General features: G+C 33.3%; 1 protein-coding gene and 1 long non-coding RNA gene across 10 annotated transcripts; one reads left to right on the top strand and one right to left on the bottom strand.

Annotated features, from left to right (window-relative positions):
• The first annotated feature begins 3 nt into the window (after positions 1-3).
• On the top strand, positions 4-1,846 carry LOC145617139 (serine/threonine-protein kinase TIO-like). Its single transcript, XM_081671822.1, has 7 exons — positions 4-60; positions 178-252; positions 354-428; positions 571-688; positions 831-1,036; positions 1,128-1,230; positions 1,704-1,846. Exons 1-7 carry the CDS (start codon positions 4-6, stop codon positions 1,844-1,846), a joined length of 777 nt encoding a protein of 258 aa, XP_081527948.1.
• A 988-nt stretch (positions 1,847-2,834) lies between these two features.
• Positions 2,835-9,190, bottom strand: LOC145616542 (uncharacterized). Of its 9 annotated transcripts, none has more exons than XR_014107655.1 (8): positions 8,959-9,190; positions 8,679-8,854; positions 8,300-8,355; positions 7,678-7,843; positions 6,113-6,199; positions 5,027-5,114; positions 4,846-4,937; positions 2,835-3,294 (listed from the first exon to the last, which is right to left on the bottom strand). It is a non-coding gene; the product is annotated as an uncharacterized LOC145616542 (long non-coding RNA). The 9 variants fall into 9 exon arrangements; XR_014107656.1 differs by having other exon boundaries at positions 5,035-5,114; XR_014107659.1 differs by having other exon boundaries at positions 2,835-3,157; positions 3,252-3,294; positions 4,846-6,199.
• Between the last annotated feature and the right edge of the window lie 6,883 nt (positions 9,191-16,073).

The raw sequence follows: 16,073 nt of genomic DNA, 5'->3' as shown, positions 1-16,073 counted from the left end.
AAAATGGGTGTTGAGAACTACCATGTGATTGAGCTTGTTGGTGAAGGTTCATTTGGGAAGGTCTATAAAGGAAGGAGAAAATATACAGGCCAAGTAAAGTCTCATCTTTCGTTCGATTTTGCTATTTGATGATATGTTATTCTTTTTCATTAAGAAAGTCGGGTTTATGAATTTCAGATTGTTGCAATGAAGTTCATAATGAAAAATGGGAAGAGTGACAAAGATCTTCGGAATTTTAGGCAGGAAATTGAGGTAAAAATGAGTATATTAGATATAACATTTTCAATGGACTGAAATTAATAAGTAAACAAATTTATGCTATGTGCTGACTAATATATGTTGTTGCAATATAGGGTGAACTATTTCAGATTCTTGAGGATGATAAATGTTTAACTGAAGCACAAGTTCAAGCAATTGCAAAGCAGCTGGTGCTATTTCCTTTTCGCTTCTGTTACATTAGCTTTATGAATTATATCATAAATCTATACTATCATTTCAAAAAGCATGTAATTTTAATTGTTCTTTCCACTAGAATAAGATGTCTCTAATTGTGTCTGTCCGAAAATCCAGGTGAAAGCATTGCACTACTTGCATTCCAATCGAATTATTCACAGAGACATGAAGCCACAGAATATCCTCATTTGCTCAGGCTCCACTGTAAAGGTTATATTGTCTGTCGCCTTAATAAGTTCAAAATCATTTGTCATTACCATAGAACCTTTTCTTCTCTTCAGTTCCTTTTAAATTATCTTTCCCACATCTTCACGGATCGATGCACTTAGCCTATTTCAGGTGACAGTATAAAGCTTATTCTTACTTCTATACTTCAGCTTTGCGATTTTGGGTTTGCACGTGCCATGTCAACAAAGACCGTTGTTCTTCACTCTGTCAAAGGTCAGGCGTATCATATCTTTCTTCTATAATGTATTCTTCTTTTTCAATGAAAGTTGTGTGGAATCAGGTCCAGCAACAAAGACTCTCTTGGCCTGCCATTCTTGAGCACCCGTTTATCAAAGAATCTTCTGTTCATTTGGAGGTAAGGTAGCACAGACTTTTTCTGTGTATGGTTGCATTTTTGTTTGTAATGTGCAAACATCGTACAAACTCGTTCTTGAAACTTCTCACAGGAGTCTCCTGCTGCAAAGATATCAGCGGGGTGTCAAGCTGCTGAGAAAGGCAAAACTTCAATGATGCCTTTGCCTGTGCACTCTAACACTCCGACTTCTGAAAGTAAGGCCTCAACCGTCTCTCCAATGTTCAATTTACTTTATTTGATTTATGTTCTTTGAAGAACTGTGAATGGATCAACCGTAGGCAGAAATTACATCCTGTCTTCCCGGTGCTTCAGCCTTTCTTTGAGATGCTCAGCCTAGCACATCCAATTTGGCTTACACATGCATAATGCATTGCTTCACTCATTTGTCGCATTGTCCTTGAGCATTTTCACTTACCTTTTCAGAGTGATTATGAGCCCATTTATGATTATCTGCTGATGCATAAAGTTGTATGGGAGTGAGCTTCGGGTAAAATTGGATGCATAAGATTGTGCACACAATCAATATCATACGCTACTGGTTAAATTGTTAAGGGTTTCAACAAGAAGATCATACTAGGTGGTGGTTGTCTGTTGAGTTTTTCTGTTGTTGTTGCTGTTGTAGTTTTCTCTATCAGTTTATGTATGTCAAAAATGAACTCTGTTTCAGATTGGCAACCATTAGAGAGACTGGAAAACAATTCGTGCACAGTTGAAGGTGCAAAGATTATAGGACAAGAGGTTGAGGCACTGACACTTATTTTGGAACCGATTAAGATATTTTCTCATGGCACACAGACCTCTAGCAGGTAAATAATTGTTGGCTGTTTATTAGATAATTTGTGGGTCAACAAGCCAAAAGCCAACAAAAAAAGCTACTCAAAGCAGCTTTTTCATTTTGGCTTAAAAGCCAGCTTTTCCGCTGATTAAAAAGCCAATTACCAAATACATTTTTTGGCTGTTTGACCACATAAAAAATCCAAAAGCCAAAAGATAACCAAAAAGTCACCAAAAAGCCATTTATCAAACATGACCGTTGTCTAAATTTAATAAATGTAAATTAATGTCTTTGTGAGTTCTTCAGGAAAAAAAAAACCTTAATTTTAATTAAAAATTCTATAGTGAGGGCCTGTTCTGATATACTAAACTGAGTTGAATTGAACAAAACTTATTAGAACTGAACTGAACTTATTACAATCGAACTGAGCTGAACTATTTGGCTATTGATTAGTGATTTTTAACTACGGATTAATGATCTTTAATTGTTTAGTATTATATATATGTGTGTGTATACAAAAAACATATTAAAATTTTTATGAAAAATAATAATAATATTATTATTATTAAATTATAATATTTTTTATTATTATTGTTATTATTATTATTATATTATTATTATTATCATTATCATTATCATTATCATTATCATTATCATTATCATTATCATTATCATTATCATTATCATTATTATTATTATTATTATTATCATTTTTCTAATACTAGTTGTGCCATCGCGCGCGATGCGCGCGATAGCCCAATACACTAATATTAAATATCGGTAATTTGGTAGCGTAAGTTAATGTGTAATAATGCTTATTGTTGTATTTATCATTAAGAGAAAACGTTGTTATTGTTTTGTTAGATTATAATATGATATTTAATGGAAAATGTAAGAATAATAAAGCATTTTGTAATTAAGTATAGACATATTATTCATATAGTCTATAAGTATATCACTTTTATAAAAATTACTCACCCCTAAAGTATTTTCTTATCCTTATAGAATTTATAACCATAGAAATCATACAAAATTATCACCTTTAAATAGTTTTCTCACCCCCTAAATGTCATATACAATTAACTCAGTTACAAATGAATTGCCTACCTCTAAAAATCATATACAAATTACCTCACTCCTAAATACATTGCTCACCCGTATATTACCCTAAAATAATTTGTTCACCCCCAAAGAATTTTCTCACTCCTAAATATCATATTCAAATTACATTACCCTAAAACTGTTTGCTCACCTCCGTATAGTTTGCCCATGCCTAAATAATTTGCTCACCCTTTAAAAATTGTATACATCATCAAAGATTGCATCTTGTACAATATATTCTCGATCTGTAGAAATAAAAGCTACCTTTGATTAGTTATAAAAAGCACTATCCTCTATTACACATCACAATTCATCTTGCTTAATTGGTTCTGATTTTACATTTGAGATCGAGCGACATTTGTATGGTCGGTATCCCATCAACCTGCAGCATCAAATAAAATAAGCAAATAAAAACCACCACTTTCCTGCCAAACATATTAAAAAATTTGAATTCAATGAAAACAAACTCATTACCACGTATGTATTTAGGGAGCTTGAGTATAAATTTGATGAAAATAAACTCTCACTTAATGACCTCCAACCATGACTTGCATCAATCAACAGTATTTAGAAACAATGGCTATGTAGCATACCTCTCTAGCAAGCTAATTTATGGAAAATATATTGGCCTAAAAAAAGGTAAAAAAAAAATATAACAAATTGCAATCTTGAAACTAAGTATGCCAAGCATGTGACGTGTCAAGCAATTCAAATAATTTTTCAGCATATTTTAAATAAACAACCTTATTACGCAACTCAACAAAAGTAATCCTCTTATATATATACACAAGACTATATATAACATGCAAAATTTAAGTTACAACATTCTTCATAGCTATGGGAAATCTTCTTATTTAAGAATCAAAAACTGCTTACAAAAAAAAAAAAAAAAAAAAAAAAAAAAAAAAAAAAAATCAAAATATAATTACTAAAATCTTTTAAAAGTGCTCCTATGTTTTTACAATTTTATAAATCTAACTACAACTTGACTCCCCTCTTCACTCACTCCCCTGTGTCTAAAGGTGATCTCCACTCCCTCTCTCTACTTCTCTACACGTCTATTTGTGATATTGCATCATAGAAAATCATTAACTAATTCTCTCTATCTATTTATTCTTCAATTACACTATATATAAAAACAACTACATTACAGAGAATTACCCGGGATGCATATTGCATGCAAAAGGAAGGATCTACTATATTGCAAATGGGAGGATCTACTAAGATATAGTGCTGGACAACATTGTCCTTGTTATTTTAGATTAGAATCATCATATATTTTGTGTTTAAACCTTTGTTTTCCTTCCTTCGATTTGTTTTCAAAGTTTCTTCTAAAATTATGTGATTCAAGATAATACCTTTGTCGAAGTGTTGAGTGTCCAACACGGATAAAGAAGAAAAAATGAAAAGTCAAAAGTATATCTTTAGTTTACTTCAGTTTTCACTATCCATATCACCAGGCTAAAAATGCTTTATAATAGCAACTTGGTTCTTCCCCACTGAGTCACCTCTTCCCCCATCAAAATTTAAGGTCCTTTCCAACTATCCAACCACCCGAGTTTCAAATTATTAAAATCATTCAAGAGGAAAAACAAAGCTAAAAGCAATCTGCTTTAATCAAATGAAAAAAAAATCAGTATAAAAAAGTGTTAGTCTACTAATGCTTTATAATCTCCAAAAACTGAGACTGAATTATAACAATTTCATTGTCAGCTAATTAATTAACTCCTAGACATTATGCAAGCATTTAGGATAACCAAAGTAAACCAGTGCATGTGCAATAAAAGGGATAAAGAAACACATTCTGAATAGGCCAGGCAATTCAAAAGAAAACCAGGAAGAATTAATGCAAGTAGAAGCTCCTTGCACGGGGAGAAATAAACAAATAATGTAGGCTAACACACTAATGTATGAGAAAAGGTCAAGAGAGTACCTCTTAAAATGTCAGCAACTAAACCTGTAGACCAATTCAGTGAAGCCTACTCCGGGAACCTAAAGGGAACTTTTGGTTGGTTTAAAGATAACCTATGCACAAAGCAATCAAGTTTAAAAGTTAAAATATAGCCTGTTGGTACTCTCTACACCTTTTCAATAGGTTTAATTTCTAAACCTACATTTATACCATGAGCAACAGCTGGTTGTGCAACCTTCGCTTTCCCGTGCGCTTTCGCTTTCCCGTGCGCTTTGAGACCTCCCTTAAATCTTGTGTCCATTCACATGAGAAAACCGCTAAAATATAGGTCAAACTTGTGTCTCAACTCTCTCTCTCTCTTGAATTGTTTCATCTCTCTCTCTCTCTCTCTCTCCCCCCCCCCCCACCACCCACACACACACACACACACACTTTTTTTAGTGCCTTTGAAAATTACAGGTTAAACTTGTTCCCATATCACTCATTCATTCCTTTATCAACCCATGTCCCTATACTCTTTCTCTTAGTTTCTTTCTTTCTAATCCATTTTGTCCCTATTCTATCCTATTAAAGACATTGAAAAATTATAGGCTACACTTACTCCCTTTTCCCCCAAGCCCTCTCCCTCTCTTTCTCCCCAACCCCCTTTATTTTACTCAGCTTCTCTCTCTATCTTTCGGCCTCTCTATCTCTTTCCGTACTGGGACTTCTCTCTCTTTCCCCCAACCCATCTCTCACTCTCTCTCTCTTTATTGCTCTTGTCGAAAAAGAATCAAGAGATTTCTTAAAACACAAACAAGGATATCTACTTCCTATCAAAATATCTCCATTTACCTCATTTTCGACATATTTGTCCCTAATTAGACTAAGCCTTTCTTTTTAGGAGTTTGGCAATGTCCCCAAGGTGAGCAGGTATCTCCATTTACCTCATTGATATACTACACTTCTTCCAACATTAATTTTCCTATTTGGATCTACATTATAAAGATACAAAAGCTAATTCCTTTCATCCGCAAATAATACTTAAATAGTCATGTTCTGATTACTGGGGAAAGAAGGGCATAAACGATAACAGTGGAAGGTTTTACTGGGGAAAGAAGGGCATAAAAAACCTCGCTGAACAGTAAATAGAGAATGAAATTATACTTGAAAAAAAGTCTAAACATAGGTAGTACTACAATTTCAACTTACTTAAACTCCAGTATCAATATATATTTAATAAAATAAAATAAAAATAAAAATAAGAAGAAGAAACAACAACAACAACAACAGCAGCAACAAACCATACCGGGAATTCAAATTTCTTATTTGCTTTTAGAAGAATATTAACAGCATCAGTATAAGTTAGCTGCTCAAAATCTTTCACAGCCACATCCTGTAGAAGAGACAAAGAATTATAAATTCTAAAACAGAACATACATCAAGGCATCAAGGCATCAAACAGAAATCACTGATTGGGTTGGTCTGACCAAGAAAGGCAACCAAATAAACTAAATAATAAGCTCAAGAGTTACTCCTTTTTTAACTTTAAGGCTTTGCCAACAGATCGGGCCATTAAAGAGAGTAATGCATTGGTATTGATAACTGGCAAGTTACACTCTATAATGCATTTGTTTTATAAAAATTACAAGTGATTGTGTATCGAATCGATTGTTACTTAAATAGACAGCAAACTAAACAAGAAAAGTCTGTCTAAATTGAGAAATTGGAAGTCCAATCAGAATCTACAAAATGTCCAACTATCAGTACACATAATCTGATTTCTGCACGATACATTACTTACAGCTTGAAACACAAGGTTATGCCACTAAAGAAGAAATTTGCAGAGGATTCTATTAAAATTTCAATCATACAGGTGTAATCATACAAGGAGCAGATACTGTCAATTTCGTTCCACTTAGCCTAAAAATGGCGTAAAATATTTAGATTGCATATGCACGGAGAGCACTTGCTTCTTAAGACAAAAAGGCATCTATTTAATCAAGGGTCTTGCATCCACTAAATGTTTTCCTACATCAAACTTCAGAACTCATGACCCTACAGCAAAAAAGTCAAGTATACATAATAACCATTCAACATTACTGCATCAGAAATAAGAACAAGATCATTTAGTAAGAGATACTCGTAATATTTTACTTCCAACTCCAACACATTAATGGCTCCAGCTTGAATTTTATGAGATGATGACTCCATTGAGCTAAACTCCTATTTTAATGTTAAATTATGCCATGAGGACTTTCCAGGATAATGGAAGAGCTGCTTTCGAACAGAATTAACTTATATGCGCACCAAAGTTTTGTAGCATATTAGGTCAGTGGATGCTCTCATCACAACAGGTATTGATTGTAATTAGTTTAAGTGGTTAGAATAGAAATAAAAGTATACCCCCTTACAAACAAATTACATACCACAACACCGAAGTTGATCAAGACATCAAGACTATATAAATTAGCAAGACATATTTGTATGAAGAGCTATGGTGCCTAAGTATACTATACTTTTTGAACAAACCATCAAGAACATCAAAGTGTCTCATGCATCCACATTTCCTCATCACATAACTTGACAAACCCTCAATGTAAATTCAGAAACCATTCATCCTAACCCCAATAAAAACTAAAACATAATCGATATCACAACACTACAATCACCATAACTGGTAGTGTCAAATGTACGCAACCTTATCCCTAGAGTCGCAAACTGACCATCATTTCCATTATACCCATAATGCAAAATGCATCAAGTTTACATAACATGGAGACTTTTAAGTGTAATCCATGCAATTCGAAGCTTGAAAACCAAACAAATATAAAATTTTAAAGCTAGAAATTATTAAGGGTAATAAGATTATACCTAGAATTAACTCTAGGAGAAGAAGCACGAGGAGTAGAAGAGCGGAAAGCCTGACCACCAACACGACCACCAGACTTGGCAGCAAAAGCATCACCAACTGATCCCACACTCAATACTCATGCTGCCAATGTTACTATTGCTAGCTTTGCCAACTGCTTCTCTATTTCTTGACCACCCAAAATTAACAAAATTATCCATTAAAGTAGAAATATATATAGAATTATTCTTTAATTTTATGGGAAATAACCCAAAATTAGAACCAAGAAATAAGCTTTTTTTCTTTTCTTTTTTTTTTTTTTAAAAAAAAATTTCCCAAAATTACACTAAAACTAATTGCTACTCAAGAATATATCAGGAAAAAAAATCCAAATCAGAAAGCAAGAAGAATAGCCAGTGTTTACCCTGAAAAAAACACTTTGATTTTACAAAAAATGAACTAATATTCAAGCAATTATCAGAAAATTAAACCCAAAAACAGAAAGCAAGAAAAGTAGCCACATTTGCACAGAAACATATAGAAGCAGGGATCTATTAGCACTCATTATAGAAAGCAAAATACATTAAATCATTGACTCATATATTAAACAAGATAAATACATTATTAAACATGCAGTAAACATACCTAATTAATCTTTTTTCTCTCGGCCTTTTTCTTTTTGACAGGGAGTTCTTCAAATGCTGCTTACATACAGACAACATATAATGGAATTATACCTTCAATAATAAATCAAATAGAAAGCAAAAAAAGCAGATCAATTAGGCAAAACAGAATCGAAATTGACAAAATAATTTAACATATAGTAATGAGAAATTGACAAAACCCAAAACATTCGTACCTATCATACCAACACTAACAAAAAATTTGATGGAAATTAGGAAATTAAGAGAACCCCGATAAATTAAGGAAATTAAGAAAACCCCGAAAATTGATGGAAAACTAAACAAACTCCAATGAATTATCAGGAAATGAGAGAAAAAGAGAAGAAATTTGACAATCGTACCGGTAAACTTCCAATAGGAGAAAGGTCAAGCTGTAATTCTTCCAATTCTTCTCATTCTTGAGCCATAGTTTTGCTGCTGGTACTCCATTAATGTTTGAAAAACCATCAAATTGAGTATTGATTTAGAGATAGTCAAATTGTGTAGTTTCCGTAATCTGACGTCCTATCTACCAACACTAACAGCAATAGAAAATAGTTTTAGAGCTTAATTTGCTTGTTACAAAAGAAACCAAGAAAAAATAAAAAAAAAAAGAACCCAAATTTAGGAGAGAGGAAATACCTGAAGAGATTGAATTGCTTTAGGGCTCGTTTATCCCATATCAATATCATTGTAATCGTCGTCCGCCATTGAAGATTGTTTGAGCTTTGCTTTCGTAAACGCAAAAGCTCTAAAATTAGTCGGGAGAAGAGAGTATTATTGTGAGGAGAATCAAGTTGATAGTAGTCAAAGAAGAAAACAAAAACATGTATGGTTGTGAGGAAATTCGGGAGAACTGCTGGCTCAGCATTCAAAAAAGACCAACAAAGCAGGATAAAAGGGGGAAAAAGAGATGAGGGAGTGTGGGTTTTTTTTTTTTTTTTTTTTTTTTAATTTTTTATTTTTATAAAGCAAAGGGACATAAAAGTATTTTAATAAAGACATAAGGGTAAAAACGTCATTACACTATTAATTTCAAATAGTAACATATGTTGTGGCTTTTGAAGGGTTGTAGATATGCTAAAAAGTATAAAATTTGGCCTAAATTATAGTTAGCAATATCATTAGAAAAGATGAATTAAACTGAACTGAATTTATTAGAGCTGAACTGAACTTAAACTGATTGGAGCTGAATTAAACTGAACTTAAGCTGCAGAGAACATGCCCTGATTGTTTGAAATATGACTACTATAATGTTTTAATGTCTATATTGTAGTGTGAAACAATAGATTGCTCATATTATCTTTTATTAAAATAATATGGTAGTCATGTTTCAAACAACCACCGTAGATTCGTAGAAACAATAGAAAATCTTGTGTGGATGGACCTAAGTTTTATAACACACGTAACTGGCATTATATTCAACATAGTGATCCTTAATTTTAATGTAGTAACCTTAATTTCAACATAATAACCTTTTTTTTAAACTTATGTAACCTTTAATGTTATTATGAACTAAAAGTACGACATTATGTTGAATAGTAATAACCTAATTTTAACATAGTGGTCTTTATTATTAATATTGACCATTGTATAAAAAATTTCATGAAAAAATTAACCGCTTATGTCACACTAACTTTTATTTCAACATAATAATTTTTTTTGAATATAGGGACCTTTTTTTTTTATTAACATAACAAGCCTATTGTCTCTAACATTGGTAGTTCACAATAAATTAGTGTGAACCAGGTCCACAGTGGCGGATATAGGGGGGTACATAGAGTTACAGCTGTACCCAAAAAAAAAAAAACTGATACAAAAAGAGACCTCCTCTATCTAATAGGCGATCTCTTAGTACTGTTATCAGCCACTTAGCACAACAACCTAATCAGCGCGCCGTTTTGTATTAAATTTTAAGAGACCTCCTATTTTAAAACTGGTATCAGGCGGTCTCTTAGGTGATACATATTCTAGACCTGTTGTTAAAATAACAGGTCTCTTCGGTGATAATGTTTATTTTTCCCCGGTAAATTTGTACTTTTGATCAAAGAGATCTATTGTTACCATAACAGGTTTCTTAGACAATCTCTTTTTGAAAAGATATCTCGTTACTAAATTATAAACCTTGTTATCGGAAGATAGGGTGTATAGTACACGCAAATACTAATACAATAGTTAAATGGTTTACTAATTTAACTCAAAATTTAATTAAGAAAAAAAAATATATTAATTACGCTCCACATATTACTTTGCATTTTCTAAATTTTTTTTATTAAATTTAATTTCGTACCCCCATTCCCCAAATCCTGGATCCGCCACTGCAGGTCCACCTAAGAATTTGTAACAAACCCTACGCTATACGTTTTGCAATGGCTTTCTATTTCCTCTTTGAATCTTTGATTATTACCTCAGTTTCATGATACATTTCTCTATATCTTTAAGATCTTATTTTTGTAAAAAAAAAAAAAAAAAAATCTTTAAGATCTTATTTACCTTGTTCACTTCTAGAATAATGCTTCGTAATATCTTTTACTTTTTATAAGGGGGTGGTTTTCCCTTTTCTTAGAAAATTACATATATTGCTATATGGTATAGTTTGTGCTTAGCTCTTATCCGCAAGGATTTTGTGTTATTATTTTTTTTTTTCACATTATAAAAGCTATAAGTGAATAATACGTATTCGTAACGGACACTACTTTGCCCGTTATGAATAAGTAAGTATTCGTAACGGACACTATATTGCCCGTTACGAATATCTTAATTGTAACGGGCAAAGCTTTGCCCGTTACAAATAGCCTATTACGAATTCCACTAGTGTATCTGGGCTTGCTTCCAGAGATTCCTGCGGAACCTATTTATATAGACGCAACAAATGGGACTCAACTTTCTACTATTTTTATCTCCTTCCGCCTATTTTACCTACACGCCCTCAGCAGAGTGGTCAGTATACCCTTTTCCAGAGACACAGACTCTTATTGCTGGCTATTTCCCTTTCAAAATATCTCGAAATAATCTCTTACCTCTCTCACAAAGTTAGTACTGTGTTTTTGAGTTAATGTGTTTTCCCCCTTATTAAATTTGATTCATTTTTTGCTATATAACATTGCTCAAGTTATCACTATTTACTAGGCTATTTAGCTGACATGCTTGCTTATCCAAATGCTTTGGTTTTTGCTAGAGTTGACATTTGTAACCAAGCATAATTAATTCATATTTTTGGGATTGTTCCGATTCAATTCCATCAGTTCATAATAGAAAAAAGCTTTTTTATCCAATTTGTTCAAATTTGTTGTTGTTCACTGGAGTTTTATCATTATATGCATGTTTGTTGACCTTGTTTGTTATAATTTGATTTTGCTTCACTTGATTTTTTTGCAGAAATCTTTTGCTTTTACAATTAGGGATTCATTGCCTTTCTCATATTGTATAAGGATCAATGCAAACCCAAATGCCGCAGGAATGGCTAAGTAGAGTAACTATGAAATGGTCAGTTCTACTATCCGTCCTAGGCTGATTTGAATTTAAGGGCTTTGGAATAAACCTCATTATTTTGGGGAGGGGGTGGAGGTAATAAGATCAGAAGGTCTCATGAATAGTCCTTCCAGTTATGGAAAAGTTGGATTTATGTCTAATGTTACTCTTTGAACAGATTTCCCTTGCCAATATTTATTTGCTACTTATTATAGTAATATTTTTCGTGCAGGTTTGTTGTTTTGGATACGGAAAGAATGGTGCACTTTGCGTTATTCAGCGCTCAATTCGGCCAGAAACGATTAATGAGGTGTGTTCTGTAGATTTATATGGAATTTACTATTTATGCTTTCCTATCTGTGCTGGCACTTTTATTCAGGGTGGGATGGGATGTTTCTAGATGTTTGTTTGTGCTTGATTTATGAAACTTTGTATTGCAATCTCACTTAATATGGTAGTTAAGTCACTTAATATCGTGTGCTTTTGATCATTGTGGTAATTAGTTCAATTAATTGTCACATGATATAAGTCTTAAATTGGGGTCACTGGATTTATTGAATCCCATGCAGCACTAAGACTTTAAAGCCTTATATTGTCCGACAATTGTGGTATCCTTTCCCTTTAATCATCCTTGCTGTCCAGTAATTATTTAGCTCTTGAGGTTTCAAAGTGATCATTTTTTAATAATGTGTAGGACATTCTTTCACGTAGGAACGTAGCTGCAACTGTTAAGATTTTGCAACAAGTATTTCCTGGACAATGAAGACTTCAGTATATGCTGACTAAATAAATGGTGTGATCATCAAACCACTTTGACTGAAACAGAACATGTTGCTTTTCGACAAAATCACATGTTTGATTAGGAAGTGTGGTTTTCTGGGCTTGAATTTTTATTAATTTGTGCATTTTTGTTTATTGATTATTTTTCTCATCTTTTATTTTAGTTGATCTGAATTCATTTTGGTCCTTAAATTGAGTGCATTTTTGGTGATTTTAAACATCAAAGTGCATTTCGGTGATTTTTAAGTCAGATTGGGTATGAGTCGTTCTGTATAACCCCATGTTTGATGGTAAATACTTAAGTATAATTTAGATTTTTTACTAAAATAGTTGTTTTCCACTTAACATATACAAGCATAGCCTGATTTGAGGTAGAGAGTGGTGTGTAATGCTGTTAAATTTCGAACTTCCAGAAATTTTGCATTTTTGTCTTTCAGGCCCAAAAATGGAGGAATTATTGTATGTCTTTATGTATCTTTGTATCTTATTTTTGCTAAAGTTAAAACGGAGTATACTCGATAGAAATTATAATCGCATTTACTCTCCTTGTTGTTTGATTAATTATGCTAATACTATAAAAGATTTTAACTATATGACCTTTTCCAAGTAATACTACTATATATGAACATTAAATCTTTGATTGCCAAACTAAACTAATTAAAGATCATGTTTGCAAAGTACATTCATAATTTAGTTAAAACTGCTTAATTATGTGATACGTAGTATTTTGTTGCTGAAAGTTGGCCAATGAGAGGGAGAGAGAGTGGGTGGGGGGGTTGTGTATATGTTTTCTAGAAATACTGCCTTAGTATCCCAAACTGATATGATTAGATTTTTGCTGTTTGTACAACAACATAATCCCATAGCTGAGGTGAGAGGCAAGTATTAATTGAAATTTTGAATTAAATATATTTGATTCAAAATTCTTTGCTCGTATCGTGTTGCTATTCTAATTTCTTCATATCATGTGCAATTTTAATTTCTTTGCGTTTGTTGGGAGCCATTAGGCAAAGAAGAGTGCAAGAGGCAATGGCTCACCGCTACGGAGATGGTTCGATATAAATACTTTTGTGTCAATTTATCGAATTTTCAAGCCTTAAATGTAATATTGGTTGTATTAATATAGTATATATAGTCCTATGTTAGAGAAATGACTCATTGTTTTACAATTTTGTTTGCTCGCCTAAATTTTTCATATTTTGGCTTAATGTTAGAGATAGTGACATTCTTTTATTTGTCGTTAGTAGTATTCCAAGTTTTTTATGCTCTTTTGGCTTATATAAACATTCAATGAAGATAAAATCTTATGATAGTCTAGGAAATGAGTGAATTTGTTGGAGGCTCATCCTACTGTGAAAGTGTGAATTACTTGTTACAAAATACATTAGAGAGAGAGAGAGAGAGAGAGAGAGAGAGAGAGAGAGAGGAATGACCAAAGAAAGAAGGATTTGAGTGGGTAAGTATTTAATCTATCATATTTAATTTGTTTTTAAAAAGTAGAATTCAAAAGAGAGATTTAGGAAAGGAAGCAGTGGTGCAAACCCTTTTTAGAGTATAAAATTAATAAAATTATAACTTTATAAGAGGGAGAGAGAGATCGAGAAAGAGAAAGAGAGTTTGAGGAAAAACTTTTTAGGGTGTAATTAAGGAGATGAAAATACTTTATAGAAACTTTCTAAAATGCTCAAAATTATAACACATAAATGAAAGTTAAAGGAATAGAGAATCAGATTGACCAAGAAAGAGGGAATAGAAATCGATAATAAGATTTGGACAAACTTTAATTCTTTCAATAAATATTATTCGTAAACAAATGTGGTTTTGTGAAAATTATGAAAATATTAATTAATTTGTAGAACTTTTAGAATAAAATGTTCAACTTTGTGGTAGAATTGTGCTAGATTCACAAGTAAATGTTTTTTTTTTTGACAAAACAAGTAAATGTTTTGTTACTACGTAAATGTTAATATAACAATAGTAACAGAGAGAGAGAGAGAGAGAGAGAGAGAGAGAGAGAGAGAGAGGGGGGGGAGGGAAGGAGTGGGAAGAGGAGAGAGAGAGAGAGAGGAAAAGAGGGAAGGAGCAAGGAGTGGGAGGAGAGAAAGAGACATAGAGAGAGGAAAAAAAAAGGAGTGGGATGATAGGCCGTCGCTGAACCTACCAAAGAATAAGTCCTATCTCGGTCTCACTAGCTAATAGCAAGGGTAAGAAAGGGTCGAACCCAAGAGAGGCATTGAATCAACCACCGAAATACTACCGCATAAATAAGCTAAGTGAAATCAAAGTTGGGTTGGTTTGGTGTAACAAGTACTATTTCCGGTTAACTAAAGCTAGGGGAAATTAACAGTAATTAGGGGATTCTAGGACTCGGGTTATACCACTCAACTTCATCACAAATCACGATTAGCATGTATAAACAAGGTAAAATAAGGGGTATAATAGGGGAAATCATCTAAAGGACCCAACTACTCTCTCAAGCTAGAGGGATTACTTGAATCATGAATACAACCTACTCTCGTGGTCACAAAGCATAAAACAAGTGTTAAAGCATAATCACGATGACAAAAACATTCCCTTGACTAGAAATTCCTATTCTCATGGCATTTCAAGTCAATCAAGCATAAGGGAGCTAACTCAAGTTCATCTCTCGATCCTTCATTGAGAAAGCTTGGATAATAGTTCTAGCAATGGCCATATACAAGAACTAAGCAATTAAACCACTTAAGCTCAACACCCAACAAGTACCAAATTAGCACATGCAACAAGCAATTAGTGACTACATTGAGGGTTTTACCCAAACCCTAGAAAATTAGACTACTCACAATCCATGGAGATTAAAGCAATTAAGGATTTCAAACAACTCATGAACATAATTAAACTAAGAATTAAGCTAATTAACAATCTAAACATACAAGAGTCAAGCAAATAATTACCAACAAAGCAAGAAGAAATACGGGAAAAGAGTAAGAAAAATATTACTAGAAGCTTGAACTTGAATAACAATGGTGGAGCTTGTCTTCTACAATGATTGAGATTGAAAATTCCAAGCTAATAATTAAAATCTCACTAATGATTTGAGAGTATTTATGTTTCTACAATTACAAACAAAGAGGAAACACTAAATACTTGGATGCCGTACAATAGAGCCTAAGGGGGTATTTATATCACCCTCAAATAAAAAGGACAGAGAAAACAAGAGTCGAGATTTTCTGCAGGTGCGCACGGACGTGCCAGGGGTGGCATGGACGTGCCACCCTAAGCACGGCCGTGCAGATTTGGGCAGTAGCTCAAATTTGGCCAGGCTAACTGCACGGCCATGCAGTTTATGGCACGGACGTGCTGGCTGAGATGCACGGACGTGCTGAAGCCTTGCACGTCCGTGCCAAATCGGGCAGTAGCTTGGTTTGGCTAGGACTGTCCTGCACGGCCGTGCAGGACATGGCACGTCCTTGCAAGGTCTTCTAGGCCCTTCTCTTCACATTTTCCTTGATTTTGCTCCATTTCCA

The sequence above is a fragment of the Chenopodium album genome, chromosome 26 (genome assembly GCF_948465745.1).
Source record: "Chenopodium album chromosome 26, dcCheAlbu1.1, whole genome shotgun sequence".
NCBI classification, from domain to species: Eukaryota; Viridiplantae; Streptophyta; class Magnoliopsida; order Caryophyllales; family Amaranthaceae; genus Chenopodium; species Chenopodium album.
Note: the sequence above shows the minus strand (reverse complement) of the source record. Positions and strands in the feature narration are given on the sequence as shown.

Coding starts and splice junctions, on each gene's coding strand:
- LOC145617139 (XM_081671822.1), top strand. CDS start 4: ATGGGTGTTGAGAACTACCATGTGATTGAGCTTGTTGGTGAAGGTTCA. Junction 689..830: donor ATTGTCTGTCGCCTTAATAA/GTTCAAAATCAT, acceptor TCTATACTTCAG/CTTTGCGATTTTGGGTTTGC. Junction 1,037..1,127: donor AATCTTCTGTTCATTTGGAG/GTAAGGTAGCAC, acceptor AACTTCTCACAG/GAGTCTCCTGCTGCAAAGAT.